This window comes from Cnephaeus nilssonii, assembly GCF_951640355.1.
Source record: "Cnephaeus nilssonii genome assembly, chromosome: 1".
Taxonomy (NCBI): Eukaryota; Metazoa; Chordata; class Mammalia; order Chiroptera; family Vespertilionidae; genus Cnephaeus; species Cnephaeus nilssonii.
In genome coordinates this window covers 67810837-67835452 of record NC_137072.1, presented here as the reverse complement: position 1 = coordinate 67835452, position 24616 = coordinate 67810837, and the positions used below count along the sequence as shown (strand labels likewise).

General features: G+C 40.3%; 1 protein-coding gene across 1 annotated transcript; it reads left to right on the top strand.

The window, feature by feature from the left end:
* Nucleotides 1-19243: 19243 nt before the first annotated feature.
* Nucleotides 19244-20236, top strand: LOC307102942 (cytosolic arginine sensor for mTORC1 subunit 1-like; the record flags this gene model as incomplete). Its single annotated transcript, XM_079776704.1, has 1 exon — nt 19244-20236. Exon 1 carries the CDS (start codon nt 19247-19249, stop codon nt 20234-20236), a length of 990 nt encoding a protein of 329 aa, XP_079632830.1. The 5' UTR covers nt 19244-19246.
* Between the last annotated feature and the right edge of the window lie 4380 nt (nt 20237-24616).

Below are 24616 nucleotides of genomic sequence, written 5' to 3'. Positions count from 1 at the left end.
AGCAGCGCAAGCCTCGGTCGGCTCTGGTTACCTGAGCCTCGGGCGGCCCTGGGTGGCTGGGCAGCCGCCATCTGAGGCTTGCCTTTGCCTTGGGCCAGCCATGGGCAGCTAGGGGGCTGAGGGAACTTGGGACTCTGGAGGCAGGTGCACAGAGCGGTAGGACCCACCTGAGGGCGGGCCCGGCCATGCTGCATGCCTGCCGCCCCAGCAGGGCTGAGGGGACTGGGTGTCACCATCTTGTGGCTGTGGGCACTGCCATCTCTGAGGTTAGCATATTCCCTCCTTATTGGCTGTGGGTGCCGCCATCTTTGTGAGGGTGTGGCAGTCAATTAGCATATTCCCTCTTTATTAGATAGGATAGATGTGTATAAAAATTAAAAATGTTCATTCTTAGTGAGATTTCATTTTTAAAACTCATTAATTCATTCATTCAGTTTCTAGTTCATTCTAATTTGAGTTAGGTACCGTATTAAGTCTACAAAGGTAATCTTCCCTTCAGGACTCAATTGCCCATTTGGAGGACTTCTCTTACTCAAGCCATTGTAATTCAATGCAATAATTATTTAAAGTGGGTGGAGGAGCAAGCTATCCAAAGAGACAGCATTCACTGGAGGAGCACCTAAACCTTGAGGATTGGTCACATGGGACACAGTATTTAAAGTGACATTTGAAGAAGGAGTATGCGTTTTCCAGGCAGACAACAGTTGGGGGAATTAAGGGTGGTAGGGAGAGGGTTTTTGAGGAGAAGAAAATGGCAAAGCAAGGAGACCTAAAAGAGCATGGCTTGCTTTAAGACCTACACTCAATTTTGCAGTTTAACATTGAAGGAAAATATGGAAAAGGAGGTTAACTAATTAGACGAGAGTCTTCTAAAATGTTCACTAAAACTTAACACAATCAGACTGAGGGAAGGCTGTATAAATATTGTTCAATTCCATGCAGCTTTCCTTCTTTAACTAGTTTGAATTGCCTGGGAACAAAACATTTGCCAATAAAGGTCCTGCTAGCAGGCCTATTTTAATTTACAGATAGCAGCCATTACTTATAAAAATTAATTTGTTCTATATTAAAAAGAATTAGTTTTTCTAAATTGATTAACTATGCCCTCTCGCTTAGAGAACTCTTCTTTAAATGTAGGGCGAAGTTCGTAGGGCAGGTAGTCAGTACAACCCAGGTCAGATGATTACAAATTCCAAATTAATTGCAGTTGTGCTAATGAGGCTGTGTGGGCTTTGTAGTGGACTACACAGAAATTCAGAAGAAAGACAACAATAGAGAAAAATTAGAGTCCATTTAGAAAAGCATTGCAAAGGAGTTTAGAGCAGTGCTTTTCAAAGTTTAGTGTACATATAAATCATCTGAGAATATTTTAATAATGTAGATTCGGAGTCAGTAGGTCTGGATTTAGGTTTGGGATTATTAACTTCTAACAAGTTCATAGGTTCTGCTAATGCTATTGGTCCATGAACCACACTCCCAGTAGAAAGAATAGAACATTTCCTGATACGAAATCTTAGACATCCTTTAGAAGTAAGGGAGATTATTAGGGAAAACTCCAATCTATCAGTGCCCTACTTTCTTATAAGCATTTGAAGTAGCCTTCAACTACTTATAATCAGCTTTCATCAATTTATAATTAGAGAAAAGCATACCCAAGTCTTCAGGGGTCAAACACATTTTCATAATCAGCCTCTGGACAGTTAAGTTTACATCTGAAGACAAAGTATTTGCATTTATAGGATGACCAACCATCCCAGTTTGCCAGAGGGACTGCTCTGATTTTAGCACTGAATGTTCCATGCCCAGAAACCTCTGCCTTGGCCAACTTGGGATGGTTGGCCCACCATTTAGAAAGCACATGTTACATTATGAGAATTAACCTGGTCTTTTCAAACTGTCATCTTATTATTTATGAAAACATCATTTTAAATAATTAAAATGCCTTATTTGGAAAAATCTTATTTTGTAATTTGGAAAATGAAAGAAAGAAAATTGATCTCTTTCATGACAATGTGACCTAAAACTTACTTGCTGAGATAAACTGTTAATTATGTGACTTTTCTTGCTCTTTGGTTCTTAAAAATTTGGGCTAAGAAAAATGAATTTAACATAAAGTGCACTTTATTTTTGACTCTTTAACTTACTTAACTTTGCTTTACTTTGTCTACCTCTCTAGTTTTCCACATTGATTTCTGATATATTATTATTATAATGATTCAAAATATTAATGGAACAATATCTTCTTTTAAGTTATGAATGCAATCAATTTTGAGTCTTTAATTGTAATTTTTTCCATAAAATTCTTTTAATTTAGCCTAATATAATGGCACATCAACTAGTAATAGGTACATTAAATTGAATCATGATGCTCATATACACATTTTATGACACAATCAAATATTCTGATGCATTAATTCATATCAATCAGTTAATAAAATCAAATAGGAAACATTTCTCTATTGCTACTAAATGTACTTATCTGATTAACTAGAAGTCTAAAAGATCTCAACAACTTGACTCTCAGGAAATTTCTGCTTAGATGTCTGAGAGTTGACTATTATTATTATCATTATTTATCACTATTTTAGTGGATAAACTAAGAAAATCCCTAAAATTTTCCTTTATGCTTCAGGTTTTTGTGAATTGAAAGCATTCTTGCCAAATTAGTAACACATGAAATGATACCAATATTGTGCCCAGTCTGATGGAAAAAGTGGTAATGGCTCTGCAGAGGTACCTTAAATCCTGTCTCTCATTGAAAGACCATTAGGAAGTCATTACTTTTAGTGCATTAAGTGGTAGCACAGATTCCTGAAAAGTTAAAAGCAAATATTTTTTGTGTTATTATTTTTAACCTGGACCCATAGTAAATATTGTTAGAAGTGCTGGCATATGCAATACATATCGCCCTACTTCAAAGAGTTAAAACTACTTCGTAAGTCACAACTAGTACACCCCAAATAATTAAAAGGGCAATTAAGTACTTATCTGTAAAGAACTATAAGCTCTAAGCTCAGTAGGATTTTATACTAATATGTTCCCCTTTTTTCTTACTTTTTTGTGTGAAGTGTATTATGACATTGAAGAGAAGGTTGACTGAATATACTGCAAGAAGGTCAAAGATTCAACTGGGTCTCAAGAACAATAAAATCAGGGCCTCTCTCTCCTATCTATGTGGCAGCTCTATTCTGTACTACTGCAGGCCACTTCCTCCATATGGTGGGGGACGTGGCTGCTGACAGCTCTTAGTTTCACATTTCATGGGTACCACACCAGATGCTACTGTCTCTCCCTATTTGAATGCAATGCATCACAAAATAGAACTCGAAGGGGCTGACCAGGGCAGGTAACTCCTATACTCAGACTGATGAAATGTGGTCAGATATATCATATGAGTGTAACAATTAAAATCTGGAGTGCAAAGAGAACAGTTCTTTGAAGAAAGGGAGGTGCTGGGCAGTTATAACAGAGAAGTTCGCCACCCATACAATTCTCATGTAAAACTTTCAACACCCTTAAAACTAATATATTTTTAAAAAGTTATCATCTCATTTTATACAATTAAAAAGTGACTGTGTTCTTTCTTCTATACATTCTACTATGCTGTCTGGATATAAGGTACATAACTGGTACTTTTCTTAGTTTAACTTGATCTTCGACCTTATTAAAGCTATGAGGTTTCCCTAGATGGCCAACTGAATAGTATTTGTAGAACTTTGCCTCACCTGAATTCCAAAATCTTCCTATTTTCTGCATTTGGTCTTCAAAATCTGGATTTTGACTTTGATGTCTCCATCAGATGTCATAGCAAATGTTTGTACCTGTTTTATGTTCCTCTACAAATTCTCAGCTTTGTTCCCCTGTGCATAACTGTATAGTATAGGCTGTCAACTGCCCAACTCCTGAGAGTGCCATTTTCCAAATGAATGGAGCCTTTTTGTGCAACGAAGAGAACTATGCATCATTCTAACAGGTCCAAATTCTGGTATTGTCTTTCCAGCCTATCCCCTTCTGTAGTTCCCTGCCTTCCATTGTCCAGACTAACTATGTTCAAAGGTGAGTTTTTTCTGGTCCCTTTCAAAATAATGGATATTTTATACATTGGGTTGAATTAAAATTAGATATGAAAACATACAGGATTTCTTCTCCAATGTACGGTGAACTCCGAAAGCCAAGATGGTAGCCTTTAATACAACCTTCCCAGTTATTCAAATGCACCATCTAATTGCAGCCACCTGGTTAACTTGGCATCTCTTCCTTGCCTTTGGACAGCCATGGCTCAGATATGTAGACAATGTGTTATCACTCAGGACTTCCCATAAATTTTATCCCCAAATACCAGCTAAGGGACTAGTGAATTATTGTGTGTGTGGAGGGGCCTACTACATACACATTAATGAGTAGAATGACATTTAGAGATGGGTCATTTTTCCCCTTTTCAATAAAGATAGACTTTGTGGATATAAATCACTAATGCTGGTCTTGTTTTTACCCTTAGCATTATGTTGCCACGAAAATAAAAGTGTAACAAATTATTTGCTTATCCATCATTACTAATGAAATAGTTGGAAACAGATTAGAAACAGTTTTCTGCTTTTATTTAGCTGGAAAAAATATAAGTTTCTATAGCTTCCTTTTTATGCAGATGAGGATGCTACTCTTTCACAGGCATTATTAGGGAGGGATATCATTGATCATGTCCTCAGGGTAATAAATAATTACTCTACTAACCTATTGCTCTGAAAGAAACTGACATGAAGTAGTTTCAAATTAACTATTGCTAATTGCATGCATTGTTTCAGACTTATTACTGCAATCTGATTAACATGCTACTGAACAGAACTGGCAGGAAAGGTTCTTTTTCCCTCTGTTAACTTGTTTCAGTAAAAAACTTGACAAATGTGGAATTTATATTGATTAGAAGTTTAGAAATTTTAGTGCCGAGGTTAACAGGATCACTGTGGTATAATGAGTTTAACCACTGCCAGAATTTCTTATTTTCATGAGTTTATTTTTAGAAAATGAAAGGATTTTTATATTTCTTATAGGAAAACAGTGCCCTTTATTATATTCATAATATATTCTAGGTTTAAAAACCACAAATTTCTGACATTGTAAAGTTCAATAATGAGTTTAACATAAAGAAGAAGTTCCAACTCACAATTTGAAATGGGGTTTGTAGGAATAAAAAATAAAGTTTTGCCTTTTTCTAACTTTTTTCACAAAATCTTAAATAACTACATAATAGAACTTTAAAATATTGCTATATATTTGTTATTATAATTATTATTCCCAGTTCTCTTTCTAAATAATTGGGATAATATACAAGGGCAAATAAAGTTAAGTTATGCTTATAAATGTGAAATTAATGCTGCCCCAATAATCATTTTGATTATGATTATCCTGTTGCTCTGTCCTAAGTTCAAAGACAAATTATATACTGACAATGATGTTTTGATTAACATCTCAAATCTACATTTTTGTAGCTTTATTTACAAACATTTAAAGAGTATTCTCAATACACCAGATATATTCTATGTACAAAGGGATTGGACTTTAAAAAACATTATATATTGAGAATGCACTCATCTCAGTCCATGAAGCCTTTATAAATTTACTTTGTGTTTTATAAGCATGTTTTATATCAATCTAAATATGAACCCTTGCATGCAAGGGCAAGTTTCTTATCTAATGTTACAGGAACTGTGAAGTGAGTCCAGGATTTCCAGTTAGAAAGACTTGGATTTGAATTCTAGGACTGCCACTTACTAACCAATGATTTTTGTATGTTGCTTAATCTTTCTGAACCTTAGTTTCTCAAGGAGGATAAAATTACATCGCTGCCAATGTTGGAGAGGGAAAATAACTACAATTAATCACGTTTCTTCCTTTCACTCCAGTTCTGTAACCACTTGAGATAGCAACACAGGATTGGAGAGAAGGAGATAAAAATATCAGCCTTGCTGAGAGCAGTGATGGCTTGCCGAGCAAGGTTCAGATCTGTGTCATAATCAGGTTTCCTAGAACCGAACCACAGTGGCCATGGTGGCCAGTGATATCACCTGAGTGCTGACTTACTACTTTCGTGTATGGAAATGACCAGAAATATTTAGGTGATTGAATAAGGCATGTCAGGAATTTGACTTTGGCAAGAGTAAATGGAGTAGAGGGCAAGAGATAGCATGTTGCTATCAAAATGACCCCATTTAAACTCCATGCTAAGAGTGATGAATGGAAATATGAGATAACAAAAGAAGCAAGTTAAGTGATCATACAGGTTAACAGAGAGGCTAGTGGGAACAAAAAGGGAGGAGAAGCAATCAATTCTATCTGGAATGAAGAGGGAGCAGGAACGGTTTCATAGGCCGATTTGGTTCCAGAAGTGAGGGGAAAACACAGGCTCTCTCCCTTCTATCTCTTTTAAGAGCATCCAAATGGATTTTTGGATCTGGCTGCTGAGCAAATACATAACCTAGGATCAGCTGGATAGAAGAGGTTTCCACCAGTGGTCCATGAAAAGCAATGTTTTTAAGCATCTATTGAGCCACTACAACAAACAATCAGCAAGATGTTTAAGCAGTCGATTTTGTTGGCAGTCCAGCCAGTTTTTAACTATATCGCAAAAACTGGCCTGGGGGAGCAGCCTGAGATTATTCCAGCCCTGCCTTCACACAGCCAGAAATCCTCTTTCTGTTACAAATATCTGCCCCAGTGGGGTTTTCATAGTTTTGGCATTTTTGTTATGGATCAGTGAATCAGCTAGCCCTACAGGCCAAGAAGAGAAGAAAAATAAAGCCTCCCAAATAAAAGTCAACCCAGCTAGGATGTCTTCATCTATTTTTCAGTGGGAGAAAAATACAGCTGGGCTCAGTGACTTCTATTGAACATCACTAGTTGGAATGGTTTATTTGGCTTTTTTTTTTTTCTTTTGTACTTTCAAGTTTTGGAGGGCATAATGAAGTAAAGACACAGCCTCAGCAGCATCACTTAGAAGATTCAGCTAGTTATTTTGCAAAGCTGGGGTACTGACACTTCTGCGAAATGCACAAGCACATGAGCAAACACAGAGATGTGCGAATTCAGGAAAGCAGCCAAATGCACATCAGAGCTGAGGAATGTCACAGTGAAATGAAGGAGACTTGTAAACACCTATCAGTATTTTTAGGTAGAGAATGTTCTAACATATTGCCTGTGGGTGCTGCCTATGTGCTCATTTCCCTAAGCATTCAAATCAATTGGTATTAAAGGTAATTTGAAAACAATGAAAAAAGACAGCTTTATTAATCTAGATGGTACGTGTAAGATGAGGGTGTGTGTGTATGTGTGTGCACACATGTGCGTGCACAATGTGTGACCGGCTGCATGTACAGACTGTGTTGTAACGTGGGTCTTGCACAGACGAGGGAGCCCTCTACTGATTAGAAACTGTACTAGATGTAAACTGTAGAGTGTAGAGGGTTGCTTTTGCATTGTTTATATAGCCTCCAAAAAGTCAGACATTTTGTTTATTTCTTTTAAAATCATGAGGAGATTTTTATTAAGGCACTGTAGATGCCAGTTATCATAAGTATGCAAGAACATATAATTCTTTCCATTTAAGGTATAATTCTTCACCTGATTCAAAAAGCATATCTACATTCACTCTTCAATCTTTTCAAAAAAGGTGCTTCCTCTTTAACACAAACCACAGATGTCTACAGGATTATAATGAAAATGTGTGACAGAGATCACAGAATCATTTGTCTGCTACTTTGGTTTACCAAACATTATTTTTCCCTAATAGATGCATTCTTTATTTTATACATTTTTTCCAAATAGAGAAAGAAGACAGTTTTAAGGTGGACAACTTGAATTAATTCATCTGAGTATATTTAAATGGACTATACTTTTCTATGCATAGTCAAATCATATCATTCTGCTCAGCCTAATATATAATGTATAGTCTTTTGTGTTTAACTTTATGTCTTTGTAAAATAATTATAATTTAACCTTTCATTCATTTAAATCAATGGAATAAAATGAAACGTAATCAGAAATACTGTTCCATTCTTTACAACTTGGCTGGCCTAAAAATATCACGGATAGTTTTCCTTATCCCCAAGGATTAGGGATTACTAAATTGTTTATTATTAGCCTAATAATCACTCTGGTCTTTAACAGAATTACCATTTTTCTTGGAAACTGACTTGAACTTTCATTTGCTTTTTCTATGAATTAAAAAGGAACCTTTAGCCCAACCGGCATGGCTCAGTGGTTGAGCGTGGACCTATGAACCAGGAGGTCACGGTTTGATTCACTGTCAGGGAACATGCCCAGGTTGTGGACTCAATCCCCAACGTGGAGCTGCAGGAGGCAGCTGATCAATGATTATCTCATCATTGATGTTTCCATCTCTCTCCCTCTCCCTTTCTCTCTGAAATCGACAAAAATATATATTTTTAAAAGGAACCTTTATGAAATCAATATTTTCCTGAGAAGTAAACTCTCAGCTTGGCATTGTGTGTTGGTAAAAGAGCTACATCTGGAGTTAATATGGCAAGGTAACTGAGAAAGCTGTGAGAGTGATGCAGCTTTAACATCCATCACCTTTTGACCACCAACATTGATTTTGCTTCTGTGCTGATGCCCTCTCTCTCTCCCACTGAAACATCATTTTTTTTCTGTGGCTCTAACATTAAGGAACAGCCTTTGCCTTTCTTTCATGTGAGCATAAAATGTGAAAAGGTAAACCAGGCATATCTAATATAATCAATTTACCCTGCTAATATCAGGAACCATTTATGAACTAGCAAACAATATACAGACAGACTCATAGAGAGCAAGCTGGTACTCTGTGCCAATCCCTTTTCAAAAAATAGCCTAAACCTTATTAGAAACCTGCAAGATAGCCCGGCCAGCGTGGCTCAGTGGCTGAGCATCGACCTATGAACTAGGAGGTCACGCTTCCATTCCCAGACAGGGCACATGCCCGGGTTGTGGGCTCGATCCCCAGTGTGGGATTGCAGGAGGCAGCTGATCAGTGATAATCTCTCATCATTGATGTTTCTGTCTTTCTCCTCTCTCTCTCACTCTCCTTTCCTCTCTGCAATCAACAAAAAAAAAATATTTAAAAAAAGAAACCTGCAGACAATTATCATTGTCTCAGTTTGTGATGTTAGTGTACTTTTGTTTGTAAAGCAAAAAATGTAGGATTTTTGAGCAAAGGACCTCAATAGACACTTCTCCAAAGAGAACACACTGATGGCCAGTAGATGTATGAAAAGATGCTCAACATCACTAATCATCAGAAAAATGCACATTAAAATGACAACGAGATATCACCTCACACCTGTCAGAAGAGATATCATCGATAAATACAAAAATAAAACAAGTGTTGGTGAGCAGGGAGAGAAAAGGGAACTCTCATGCACTGTTGGTGGGACTGCAGAGTGGTGCAGCCACTGTGGAAAGCAGTATGGAGTTTCCTCAAAATATTAAGAATGGAATTGCATTATGACCCAGAAATTCCACTTCTGGGAATATATTAGAAGAAACCCAAACATTAATTCAAACGAATATAGACATCTCTATGTTCATTGCAGCATTATTTACAATAGCTAAGATCTGGAAACAGCCCAAGTTTCCATCAGTAGATGAGGGGATATAAAAAGCCATGGTACATTTACATAATGAACACTACTCCGTCATAAAAAAAAAGAAGGAAATCTTACCCTTTGGGACAACATAGATGGACCTGGAGAACATTATGCTAAGTGATATAAGTCAGAGAAAGACAAGTACCACATGATTTCACTCATGTGGGATTTAATGAACAAAATGAACTAGCAAACAATATACAGACAGACTCATAGAGAGCAAGCTGACAGATGTTGGGGGGCAGGAGTGGTGTTGGGTGGCTAGGAGAAGGGTGGAAGGACTAAGCAAAATTAAAAGAAGAGAGAGAAAAAACTCATGGATAACACTGTGGTGATTGCCAGGGGAGAGAGAGTTGGGGAGAGGCGGAGGATAAATTGTGATGGAAGGAGTCTTGACTTGGGTGGTGAACACAAGATACAGTGGACAAATAATGTGTTGTGTAATTGTGCACCTGAAAGCTACATAATTTTATTAACCAATGTCACCCCAATAAAACCAATAAATATATAAAAAAAAAAAACAGGATTTTGTTGACAAATCTTATTTAACCTTGAGAAGAAGGAGACTTCATTAGAAAGACAATGGGTCTCACTGAATCCAAAGATCAGGAAGCACTTTCATTGTAAATTAACTATGGTTTTTTAAAAAAATCACAATCTTTGTTCATTTTTGACCCTGCTTTTGATTTCCTTTAAGAGAGAAAACCTTTTTTTTTCTGTTTTTTCTCAAATTTTTCATGTATATCTGAGTAAAAATAAATGTCCAATCGATTCACATACCAGCTAAATAATTTTCATCAACCTGCTATATAGCTTTTAATGCTTTCAAACTAACAGAGTGATCAACTCTAACAAGTGCTATAGACTTTCACATTTAGTTTGTATTTCTGTCCCTTGTCTGATTCCTCAGCAAAGCACTGGCAATATTTCCTGCCCCCGCCCCCCTGCAACCCCTTCCCCAATGCAGTGACTAGAAAAATGGTCACATAAGAGTAGACTGGAAAGACTGCTTCAGCATCTACTGTGCACATCCTCATAGTTTGAGCATATCTCCATGCTGATGGAGCAAATGGTGACTTTCTGAATCTAAATGCTCCTAATGTTTAATTTGCTACCATCCCTGGGATCTCTCTTTCAGTCTAGCTTGTCTGCTGGGCTCTGCTGTGAGATTCTGCTCCAGTCTCCAATTCCACAACGGGAACCCTCTACCCCAAGTCTGACTGATCCTTCAGCCTCCAGGTGGAGAGCATACATCAGTGCACTGAACCTGGATTAGAATATCAGGTGGGGGAATGAGGATAAAGTAAGATAAGATCATTCAGGAAATCTGATTTCTCTTCTCTCCTGAGGAGGTCATTTGGGACGGGGAGGCCATGATGAGGGAGTAGAGTTGAAGGGTGTTGGGAAAGGCAGATTCATGCATGCAGTCTTTTGACCCACACTAGGCCACAGAAAAATGGACCTTGGACCTGGGCCATTTCCTTACCAAGAGATAAAGAGCCCACATGGCCTGTGCTGGTTTATTGTCTGTGTGGGAACATCTTTCCCTATTTCAAGCTCAGTGTATGCTCCTTTGTTTTGCTTAAACGTGTGCAACATATGCCACCTGGTCAACTCTACTACTGTATCTGTCCTCCATGGGGAGGGGACAGAGTCCTTGCACTGTAGTATGAAAGGCGTTCAGAAAAGCCAATAGCTACCTGGAGAGGCCCCCTGACCATGGGGGACTGATGTCCACTATTGAGGCTGATCTTGCTGTCTCTTTTCCATGTGAATAAAGAATTGTTCCATCCAGTGCTTGGCTGGGTTGTTTTCCTTGGTGGCATCAATACCAACACACAATGGGGAGAAGTGTTTGAACTTTTATTCCTGGCAGTAGGCACATGATGATTTTTATCTTCATGTAGTTGGAATCCTCCCCTGAGAATGCTAACCAAGTGTTCTGCTCAAAAAGATGATTCAGAATATCACTTACAAGGAAGATCTGCTTCAGTCAGACTGCTCCCCTATCCCTAAGTGAGAACAAGACCCTTTGTTGGGGAGTGAGCACATTCACATGGCCTGTGTGCATAGAGTACAACCCCAGACACGGCATGGTCCGCCTTGCAGCTGTGCAGTGCCCTATAGCAAGAAGAAAAGTGCTATCACTTGAGTTTATCTAATACTGGAGATGGATCATGCAGAGTCTGCGCTATGTTCAATGATCAGAAATGGATACATACCATTTGGGCACAGATATCGAATCGGCATAGGCAGAGGAATTTAACCAAGCTTGAGAAAGAAATGATTGCACGTTACTTATTGGAAGGGATCATTGAGAATGCTACATTTTCAATGAGTTAACTTAACTGCCTGGGAAAAAGTTCCATGGAATATTATGCTCATGCACACCCACCAAAGGAGCGGTGTTATTTTAATTTAGAAGCTATTGCTTCTCTTTATATACATAACCACGAGGTAAGCAAACATATTCTTGCACATATGCGGTTGTCTGCTGAATAAAAATAGACACTTAGTTGCCCTACATTCTCCCAGTACTTTGTGTGTCGTAATAATGTTTGCTCTCTGTTCTTCCTAAGGGCGCTGTTTATAATACTTTTCAAAACGCAAGACTCTGCAAACCTTATAGATGACTGCCCTGCAAGCGCTCTGTCTCAGGGGTTCACTGGGCTGAAAATGTAGTTCCGGTTGAAGAGCACAGCCAGCACACAGATGAAGTGCATCCTGCCCAGGCGGCCTGGGCTGAGCCATCGGTGAGCATGTCACAGGGCTAGTCACCTTCCCAGTTCAGGAGAGATAAGAGCACACGCTCACCAGGCAGCAATTGGGTCTCGCTAGGCTCTGTTGGAAACTCCATCTACTGCTTCTGGAAAGACATTTTATTGACACCTGAAGCCCTATTTCATTTCCTGGACATTGGTTCCCTTGAAAACCTGCTGCCTCTTAAAATTTAAAATATGTACAAAATAAATTTATAATGTGATACCCAGGGATGTTTACCATTAAATAAGGTAATATTGACAAACCACATAGCTCAGTGCCTGGAACACTGGGAGCAGTCAATAAATATTATTATTATCATAATTCTTCTAGGTTTAGTATTCAAGTGAGATTTTTTTGTCACCTGTTTTTAAATTCCACAGAGTCAACATCAGTGTTAAATAAATTCAGCCACTCTTGGTGACAGCGTGGATAATAATACAATGGCATGAAAATCCAAAGTTATCAGTCACTCTTCTAATTGAAGGAGTTAATAGGCGGCTCTGAATTTGGTTATGTGCATAACCCAACTGTGTCAAGTATTAAGGGTACTCTGCAAAGATGTGGGTGGAGGGTCCCACAATGTGGAGTCATGAACCTGGATTCAATCCCAATTCTCCCATTTAGTAGCTATATACCTTGAAGCCATTTACAGTTTTTGCAAGGTGTAGATTCTCTACCTTTTTCTGAACTACTCTTCTTCAGCAGGGACTCTCCAAAGACATTTCACATCCAGAAATAGAACTAAGGTTGAGAAAGTGGAGTTTAGCATCTGACAGATCTAGCTGGGTCCCATTTCTAATACTCACTAGCTATGTGACCTTGCAAAAGTTCTAAAATCTCTCTAAAACTCAGTTTCTTCATCTGGAAACTGCAAATAAAATTAATATTAACTCCATAGCTGGTTATAAATATTTAGTAAAGAAATGTTCATAGCACAGTGCTTACTATAAGTAAAATTTTAAAAAGGTATCAGTTCTAACTGCATTATTATTATTTTGTCTCAGTTTCCTCACGTCTAGAATTGAAATAATTATTTCTGCTTTGTCTATCCTATAAGCTATTTTGAGTATCAAATGAGGCAATGTGGCATATTAAAGTAGATACATAAAAATAAATTTTATAAATTATATTTTGGGGCAGGAAAACTTGGAAAACAGTGTCAAATGCTAAGGCTTAGAAAATGTCTTGCCGGAAGACATGGGAGTCTTGTTTCTCTCTTTTTAAAATTCTTTATTGTTTAAAGTATTATATATGTCTCTCTTTCCCCCTATTCACCTCTCTCTGGCCATTCCCCCCACCCAGCACATACCCTCACACCCTACTGTCGGTGCCCCTGGGTTATGCTTATATGCATGCATACAAGTCCTTTGGTTGCTATCTTACCCCTTTTCCTTGCCTTCCCTCTGAGGTTGGATAGTCTGTTCCATGTATCTACTACTATACGAGCAAAGAATAAATTGGGACTGTAGTTACTTTGCCCAGCTATTGCAAACTGTCAGTGACAAAACACATTGTCCTATAATTTAGATCAATGGGTCAATTTAGTTAAAGTGAAACTTATTGGTGTCATATCTATGAAGTAGCCCTTTCAGTTACATTTTTCCTTTTTCAATTAACAGATGAGACACTGTATTTTGTTGTTTTTATTATTCTCCAGATAAGAAGGCTGTACTTTCTTGGTATTTTATCTAAGATTCTCTGAAAATTAAAAATATGAAAGACTTAACCCATTGGTAAATATTCCTTAAAATCTGTATATGTAGAGATGTAATTTTTTTTCTTCATAGAGAGATCTACATAGTCTTTATATTCTCCTAAAGGACAGATTTTCATTCTTGAATTTGTCATCTAAGGTCTGGTTACTCTGTAATGAATTGTTTAACACTGTATTCTAGTTCTTAAATAGTTTGTGGGAGGTTTTTTGAAGATATTTTCATGAAGTTACTAAGTAGAGGATTCTATCTTCTCTTTCAAACCTGTTAGAATTCTTGATGCAAATGCAAAACAATATGCATATTACTTTAATATATACTCATATTGGAACTCATCTGGAAATACTTAGTACAACTTACTGAAATGGTATTCAAATTCAGGCTTTTATCTGTTATACCAATCAATTGACTTGACTATCGATTGAAAAATTCAAACAAATTAAAATGCACACAACAAAAGTTAAGCCAGACATAATGATTACAATTAAAACTAGCATCCTTTCATCTCTTGTCTGATTCTTAAATAAAGTAGTTTCTAAAAATTGATCCTTAATTCTCTCCTTTTTTAAATAATGCTTTCCATGAGAGGTAGTAGCCAATCTTAATACTTTAAATTCTTCTCCTACTGCCAGTGACTTTCCATTAGTTACCTTTCTTTTTTTTTAAGATGAGAAAATCTATATTTCCAAATGCCAATCAGAAATTCTACCAGTGTGTCCTATATTACCATAATTGAACTATCCTCTCCACTCTTTTCTATATACCTGTTCTCTTCATTATATGTCTTTATTATTGAATCCTATATCATTCACCTAAACCTCCAAAGTAAATATCAAAGACATGTTATCAACTTTTCTTTTTCACCCATTTCCACATCTAAACATCTCTTAGTATTGTCTATTCTATTACTTAAATTAGTGTTTTAGTCCAGTTACTCTTCATTTTTATATGGTATATTATCTCTAGCTCTACTCTACCTCTTCTCTAATGTAACCATATTTGTCAAAGATATGTTTCTATCTACTCATGTGGTATGCTAAAAATCCTTCAGAGGGCCTCTATCACCCATTGAAATCCAAATTCTAGTGTGCCATGAAAAAGCTTTAACTATCAACCCTCATTCTTCCTTCACAGACTTGGACTTACAACTGTCCCTATGTCTACTTATATATTTTTTGTGATGCATTTTTATTTGATATTATATTTTTATTTTCAGTGAGTGATATTCTGCCCAAATATTGTTGTAAAGCTTTTCTTGACTTTCCTTTTCTCTATTTCCCTCTGGAGTTGTGCAGTGTTATAGTCCTGCCGTTTGCTTGTTGTATGAATCCTATATAATAAAAGGGTAATATGCAAATTGACCAAACAGTGGAACAACCAGTTGCACACTGAGCAGGCAGGCAGGCAGGCAGGCAGGCAGGCAGGCAGGCATGCAGAGTGGTTAGGGGCAATCAGGCAGGCAAGCGAGAGGTTAGAGGTGATCAAGCAGCCAGGCAGGCAAGCAGTTAGGAGCCAGTGTTCCCAGATTGCAAGAGGAATGTCCGACTGCCAGTTTAGGCCTGATACGGCTGACAGTCGAACATCCCCCAAGAGGTCCCAGATTGCGAGATTGCACAGCCCGGATTGAGGGAACCCCTCTAGGCTCCCATGCATGAATTTTATGCACTGGGCCTCTGGTATGTATATAATTATTCATTTTTCCCTTATAGAAGTGTCTCTGATACTCAAATGTCTATAAGCTCTTTGAGGAATTGTGCCACTTATGTATTTGAATTCTTATATACTTAGCTGATCACATAGTAAATTTCATTATTTGCTTTGAATAAATGAATGGATGTATGAATGAGAGATGAAGTAGGCCATCCACCCCAGACTACAAGATAAATCTTCTTTTGTGGTTCAGTATATGTACATCTTGTATGTACATTTTTAGACTACTAGAGGTATGAAAACTAAGTCAAACATTGCTTGTCTAAAATGAGTATTTCTTCACAAATTGCTTTTCCATGTGGTCATTATTGTATTAAACACACCAGTCAAATGTGCTTTGATTCACACACCAGGAAAACATAGCCAGACTCATTGTTTTTGTAGTTGGAAAGAATAACGTTTAAATTTTCCCCTCAGAATAGTATTTCACATCCAAAAATTATGTTGTCTAGGAATAACGTTTCTTACATCATTTGGGTTGATTCTTTCCCATATATATGTTGGCTGAGCTCAATTTCCAACTATAAAGATCATGTTCAAAGCTAGAGGGAACACTGTATTCAAACTATAAAATAAATGAAAGATTATAGAGGGATGGTTACCAGGGTGGTTTGTGTCTCTCTCCATGTGTGGCATGTATGTTATGGTCTATATTAACAGGGATCATCAAAGCATCTTTCTTGTATAGCATCTTTTTTGGACCAAATGTCATTTCATTGTTTCCACCAAACCCTTAATGGAAAGTTGTCTCTTTTGCACGTTAATGGAGGAAGCAATAAATTGGTTTGAGTTACTGTTACTTAGTTACTTCTCATAACTCTTGTATGCCCAAATTTGCTCCTGGTGCTTGACTATAAAATTATGTACATATCACAAAGACAAAGAGATGTTACCCACAAGGCTTTAAAAAAAGACTCTCAAGTTTAACACTTGTCAGAAGGATTAGCGCTTATTACATTGTACCTCGCTATTTAAACAAGGCACTTATGTCTGTGTCCATATAATATAAATGTGAGTTGACCCAGAAAACTATTCCTCCTGGAAAATTTGTGCAATATCTGCCAGAAAGGCACTTGGATACTTTGTTATGACAAGACTTATTTCTCATCTTCGGCAAGACTGGAAACCAGAGCCATGAGCATTTATACTAGTCAATAACTCCCAGACACATTTTTGGATTAGACACAGAGCATTACCTGCAGCCTCGGCCCGTTTCTCTTTGGCTGATTTTCCTGCACCTGTTAAAATTGTTCTGCATGCCGAGTGGCCTCTGTCCTCTCCAGATATTGTGTCTCAGGCTGCAGAATGCTGTCTCTGTGCACGATTAAAACATTGCTCTGTCCTGCCAGAGTGTTTGGCTTTATTTTTCGGTGCACTTGGTGCAGAAGTCATAAACTAGACTAAATGCTTAGAGGTTAAAGGTATTATATTATAGATGGGTGTTGCTCCGATAAAACCAAACTCTTGAGTCTCTGGTATAACTCGATTTTACTCTTTCATTGGCGGCTGCAACAGGAATAAATAACAGAAAATCTAAGAGGGGGTTAAAAAGTGGTTTTCTTTTTCATGCACAACCAGAAGTCTAAGGGCAGGCAGTCCAGACTGGCACAACAGGGACCCAGTCTCTCTTTCCACTAAGAAATCCGAACATATTGTCTTTTGTCCTCATGCTTTTCAGATCATAGTCACCAGATGGCTACTGCCCTTCCAGCCTCCAGTTCCCGTGTTCCACGCACGGAGGAGGGGGAGGAGGGGGAGGAGAAGAGGGCAAAATGTCTTTCCCCTCGTGTAGCCTCATCTTTTTAATTATGAAGAGACAATCTCCCCTGAGACTTCTGCCTACATCTCATTGGCCTGAGCTGTGATACCCTTAGCGTCAAGGGATATTGAGAAATTTAGTAGTTGTTTCTCTCAGAGTCAGGATCTGTTAGCAAGGAAGACGAAGGCAATGCGTGTTGGATGGGCACCTGACAGTGTCCCCACAGCTGCACGATATTCCAGTGTGCCGGATCTCTCCCGGTAGGACTTCGGATTTACTCCCCACCCCGCTTCACCCTGCTCTCTGTTCTGGGGGTCGATCTCTAGGACTACATTCAGCAGGGCCCCTATCCTTCCTTATGTCAGTTTCCCTGGAAGCAGAGCCTGAGATGGGTATTTGAGTGCCCATGACAGAGCAGGAGAGTCTCTCAGGGGAAGCCAGCAAGGGCTGAGGGAGGAAGCTAGGAAATAGGGAGGAGCTACAGAAGTAGTCTCAAGCAAAACCTAGCTTTGGTGTGAGTGTAAACTGTGACACAGAAGCAAAAGAGCAGGGTTTTGTCGCACTTCCCGATCAATGGCAGAGGACATATAACTCCCAGGCATCTCCAGCTGAGGTCACCTCCACCACCCAATGGGAACCCTCTGGAAAAGGGTGTAGGTGTAAATATTTAGCAGGAGCACCTGCAGCACCAGGAAACTGTACACCACTCAAGTCCTTGAGAGGAGTTTTAGGCTCTGGGCTGCAATCCACAGTTTCTAGATAAACTTTCTCATTTTGATTGGGTCTGGCCAGTGGAGGTGAGAGCAGGTAACCAGCAAGAAGGAAGAGAGTGAGATCAAGGTGTTTATTCTTTCCACTCCCTTTCTGCTAGATCTCTAAGAACGCTCAGACATATGACAAAATGTTAACGCAACTCTGTTAAAGTGATTAGACTCCATTTAGAAAATATATGGCAGTCTAAAAGAATGAAGTTAAACAACAAAAGATCTTCAAATATTGAATCATAGATTTTTATAGATAATGACATTAATTTTGATTTTTTTCTATTCAGTGATTGGTTATGAAAATACCAGAGTAGATATTTCACTTTTAAAAATGTATTTTTTAATATAGAGAAAAATATTTCTCCCAAATTATAAGAAACTGAACATAAAATATGCAACAAAAGTGACATTCCTTCAAAATATGTAGAAGAACAACAGAGAAATATTTATATGACTATCAAGAAGATTCACATATAAATAATCTAAATTATATAGAGACAATTTTCCAGACATTATACCTCAAGTAAGTCTTGACTGAAGAGAGATCTGAAAAAAATTAGCAAGATACTATATTTAAAATTTTTAAATAATATCCCAGTTAAAACAAAAATTAAACAGAACTTAAATCTTGTTATGGGCCTAGTTATTGCTTTTAGAGGAGGTGAAATTGCTATATAGGAGATAGTGATTTGTATGCTACATTTAAAATATTTTTCAATAATTTCAGAAATAATAATTTATCATATATTACCCCATCACAATGTTTAAAAATGATTTGCAAAATTCACAGTTTATTTTCAAATGTAAAGAATACTTTAGAAGCCCCCGGCCCCGCCCCCCGGTCCTCGGCGTGGCCTGAGTCTGGCCGCGGAGGGGTCGGGTCCCCGGGACCGCGGGACCGCGATGGAGCTGCACATCCTAGAGCACCGCGTGCGGGTGCTGAGCCTCGCCCGCTCCGGCCTCTGGCTCTACACCCACCCGCTCATCAAGCTGCTCTTCCTGCCCCGCCGAAGCCCGTGCAAGTTCTTCAGCCTGACGGAGACTCCCGAGGACTACCCGCTCATGGTGGACGAGGAGGGCTTCAAAGAGCTGCCCGCATCGGAGTTCCTGCAAGTGGCCGAGGCCACCTGGCTGGTGCTGAACGTGTCATCCCACAGCGGAGCCGCGGTGCAGGCTGCGGGCGTCACGAAGATCGCCCGCTCCGTCATCGCCCCGCTGGCCGAGCACCACGTGTCTGTGCTGGTGCTGTCCACTTACCAGACGGACTTCATCCTGGTGCGGGAGCAGGACCTGTCCCGAGTGATCCGCACGCTGGCCCAGGAGTTCGACATTGACCGCGAGGTGGGCGGGGCGCCCGTGCCTGTGGCCAGGGACGATTCCAGCAACGGCTTTCTGCGTGCTCAGCATGGGCCCAACCCCACGGTGCATCCTATCCAAAGCCCACAGAACCGCTTTTGTGTCCTCACACTGGACCCCGAGACCCTGCCGGCCATCGCCACCACCCTCATCGACGTCCTCTTCCACTCCCACAGCGCCCCCAAAGAGGCAGCCCCCGGCGATCCAGGACCCAGCTCCATCCCGTTCTTTGCCTTCTCCCTCATCGAGGGCTACATCTCCATCGTCACGGATGTGGAGACACAGAAAAAGTTCCCCAGTGACCTGCTGCTGACCAGCTCCTCGGGGGAGCTGTGGAGGATGGTGCGCATCGGGGGACAGCCCCTGGGTTTCGATGAATGTGGGATCGTGGCCCAGATCGCGGGTCCCCCGGCCGCGGCGGACATCTCTGCCTACTGCATCAGCACCTTCAACTTCGACCACGCCCTGGTGCCTGAGGACGGCGTCGGCAGCGTCATCGAAGTCCTCCAGCGACGGCAGGAGGGCCTGGACTCCTGAGGCCGAGGGGGAGCCGCAGCCTCTGCGCTCGCCCCTCACCCCCAGGCTTCCAGAGACTTCTCAAAGCTATTTCCCCAAGCTCTGGGGTGAGCCCACTTCCCTCTCCTTCCTCCCCCACTCATGCAGGGGGACCCCCACCTCTCTGTATAAGCTGCGTGCAGGCACCGGCTCTCCCGTGGACGCGCGTGTCTGCCCACACAGGGAACACGGTGCTCTGGGCTTCCCCCGGGGGGCCCTCAACCCATCACTCCCCACCCAGCCTCGGCGTTTGCACATTCCCTGCCTGAGGCTGAGCCACCCCCTCTCAGCACCCGGGCCGGCTGCTCCCTGGACAGGGCCCTGGTCTCGTTCTGCCTCCGGTTGGGCTGCCTTCCCTGACCAGGTGGGTTCTGACAGTGCCTTCCCCTCAGGGGGCCTCGGAGAAAAGTATTTTTACGTCTCTCTGCTCTTTTTTTTTTTTTTTTTTTTACCAACTTGTTAATAAAGGGCTTGTAGTGTCAAAAAAAAAAAATGTCATAAACATCATACTGGTGTGGCTCAGTGGTTGAGCATTGACTTATAACCCAGAAGGTCAGGGTTTGATTCCCAGTCAGGGCACATGTCCAGGTTGTGGGTTCAATCCCCAGTGAGCGTGGCAGGAGTGGCAGGAGGCAGTTGATCAATGATTCTCTTATTATTTATGTTTCTATCTCTCCCTCTCTTCCTTTCTTTTCCTCTTTCTGAAATCAATAAAAACATATTTTTAAAAACCTATATATATAAAAGCCTAAGCAACTGAGCAACCGAGTGACCAAATGACTGAACAACAAGTTGACCGGTTGCTATGACGTGCACTGACCACCATGAGACAAATGCTCAATGCAGGAGCTGCCCCCTGGTGGTTAGTGCACTCCCACAGCCACCCTCCCATGTCCCTCCCCCCAGCCAGCCAACCTCTCGTGGCCCCTCCTCCCTCCCCCCCCCCCACTTGCCCTCCCCAATGGCCCCAATCTGAAACTCTCATGGCCTCTCCCCATACCAGCAAACCTCCCACAGCCCCTCCCCCTGGCCAACCTCCTTCGGCCCCTATCGGCCCTGATCACCACCAGGCTGAGGGACCCCACCCATGCATGAATTCATGCACTGGGCCTCTAGTAAAAAATAAAAACTTCCAGGTGCTTCTCTTTTTAGAAAATGAATATTCTTTATTTTTTTATTTTTTTAACCAGATAAAATTCTTTTTAAAAAAATCTTTATTGTTAAAGTATTACAGATGTCCCTTTGTCCCCCCATTGATCCCCTCCAGCCTGCCCCCACCTCTTGCCCCAGGCCTTCACCACCCTATTATCGGTGTCCATGGGTTATACATATATGCATACAAGGTCTTTGGTTGATTACTTCCCACCCACCGCCCTCCCCTGTCTTCCCTCCAAGATTCCTCACTCCGTTCCTTGCTTCCATGTCTCTGGATCCACTCCGTTCTTCAGTTTATTTTGTTATTTATATTCCACATATGAGTGAGATCATGTATACTCGTCTTTCTTTAAATGGATATTAATTAAAGCAAACCAACAAAGAGCTACAATGTCCTGAGAAAGAATGACTAATCTGTCATAATTGTAAATAGGAACCAAACTGTGAAAATGTTGATTATAGCAACCTAATTGGTGATTTACCTGAAATTTTTATCAAAAACATATGATACTTAGTGAATTATGTATCCCTTTATTTTAGTATTTGTTTGAGCAAAAGAGGTGTAAAAGGAACATTCAGACAAGCACAATAATAATTCAATTAAGCTGTCTGATATTTTGCTGATTTGCAATCATATTAGAAACAACTGTATGCATATATGACATGTATATACTAGTATATTGATCTTATTGCTATTAAAGTATACTTACTAAGGTAGGAGAACAAAACAGTTTTTATTTATGAATTATGAGCTTCATTTATAACTTTTAAATGTTAGACATGTGCTATGTCATCTCCATTTGTTTATTTTCCCCAGGCCCACAAATGTTAGAAGCAGGCACCTGACTCTGAGACAGGCTTAAACACTTGACCTCTACCAGCCCTCTGTGAGGCTTGAGCCATTGCAATAAAATTCATGTTTGGTCAACAGTGACTTAAGGATCTTTGGTTTAAGAATTAGGTAACAAAGTAGTTAAGTATTCTCCACTTCAACAGGTTGAATAATTGAAGTAATATTACATCCATTCAGAGCAAAGTTTTTAAAGACCAATCTGGGTTTGAAATCTGACCATGTCATGAAAAGATGCTCACTATCACTATTCATCACCACAGTGAGATATTACCTTACCAGTCAGAATTTTTATTATAAAAAAAGTCAGTAAATAATGTGCTGTTGAGGATGTGGAGAAAAGGGAACCTTTGTACACTGTTGGTGGGACATAAACTGATGCAGCTCCTATGGGATATAGTATGGAGGCTCCTCAGAAAACTAAAAATAGATATGTCATATCACCCAGCAATTTCACTTCTGGGTATTTAACCAAAGAAAACAAAAACTCCAATTTAAAAAGATATGTGCACCCCTGTGTTCATTGCAGCATTATTTATAATAGCTACAATATGGAAGCAATCTAGGTGTCCATCGATAGATGAATGCGTAAAGAAGATGATATATAAATATATTCAATGGAATATTATGCAGTAATAAAAAGAATGACATCTTAACATTCGGGACAACATGGATGGATCTAGAGGGTGTTATGCTAAGTGAAATAAGTCAGACAAAGACCATATTGTTTCACTTTTATGTGGAATTCAAAAACAAAACAAAACAAGTGTACAAACAAAACAAAAATAGACTCATGGAAACAGAGACCAAAGGGATTGTTTCCATATGGGAGGTGGTTAGGGGACAGATGAAAAAGATGAAGGGGAATATAGTCAATAATATTGTAATATGGTTTGGACAAGGACAGATGATTATTAGAATTAGTGGGATGGTCACATTATAAGGTATAAAAATGTTGAATCATTATATTGTACAACTGAAAGTAATATAACCAATATAACATTATATATTAAATATAATTAAATTAAAAATAAAATAAAATAATAAAATAAAATGCTTACAAGAGTGAGGTAAATATATAAGTAGGGCTAAAATAAAGCTCAAGTTTTTCTCTATTTTCCCCACAACCCTCCTCACACTATTAGAAATGCGATAGGCTTATGGTCCAGAAAGCAATCCTACCCTGCCCCTAAATATAATATTTTGAAAAAAATAAATATTCAAAATTTAAATTTTATAAATCTATAATATATATAAAAGCCTAAGTGACCAAACGACCGAATGACCAGTCACTATGATGCACACGTGCCACCAGGGGGCAGACGTTCAATGCAGGAGCTGCCCCCTGGTGGTCAGTGTGCTCCCATGGCTGGCAAGCGCAGCTGCGGTGGCACAAGCCTCTCCCACCTCTGCAACAGCGTTACCAAGTGGTAATGGCTACCGGGTGGTGGTGGCGGCAGGTGCAATAGGGCCGGGATGAGTAGGAGCATAGTGGCGCCTGGCCTGGGCTCAGGCTCCTCCCCTTGGTGCACTACTACATTCCTCAGGGAATGTCAGACTACCGGTTTCTGCCCGATCCCCCTGTCGCAGTCAGTCATCCCCCGAGGGGTCCTGGATTGTGAGAGGGTGCAGGCCAGGCTGAGGGACCCCACCAGTGCACAAATCTGTGCACTGGGCGTCTAGGCCTATATAATAAAGAGGTAATATGCAAATTGACCATCACTCCAACACGCAAAATGTGGTCAAAGATGGCCACCTCCATGTGGACCCAAGATGGCCGCCACAAGATGGCCGTCAGAGGAGGGCAGTTGTGGGCGATCAGGCCAGCAGGGGAGGGCAGTTGGGAGGGACCAGGCCTAAAAGGGAGGACAGTTGGGGGCAATCAGGCCTGCAGGGGAGGGCAGTTGAGAGTGACCAGGCCCTCAGGGGAGGGAAGTTGGGGGGACCAGGCCTGCAGGGCAGGGCAGTTGGGGGGACCAGGCCTGCAAGGGCAGGCAGTTGGGGGCGATCAGGCCGGCAAGGGAGCAGTTAGATGTTGATCAGGCTGGCAGGGGAGTGGTTGGGAGCCAGCAGTCCTGGACTGTGAGAGGGATGTCCAACTGCCTGTTTAGTGGGATCAGGCCTAAACAGGCAGTCAGACATACCTTGAGGGGTCCCAGATTGGAGAGGGTGCAGGCTGGGCTGAGGGACACCCTCCCCCATGCACAAATTTCGTGCACCGGGCCTCTAGTATTGTTAATAAGAGTATATTCTTTTTATTTAAGCACAGGCAGGCAGAAAGTTTAGTTTTCTTCCTTATAACAGTTAACCATTACATTGAAATATATTTTGACATTGAACAGAAATCATTTTAAAGG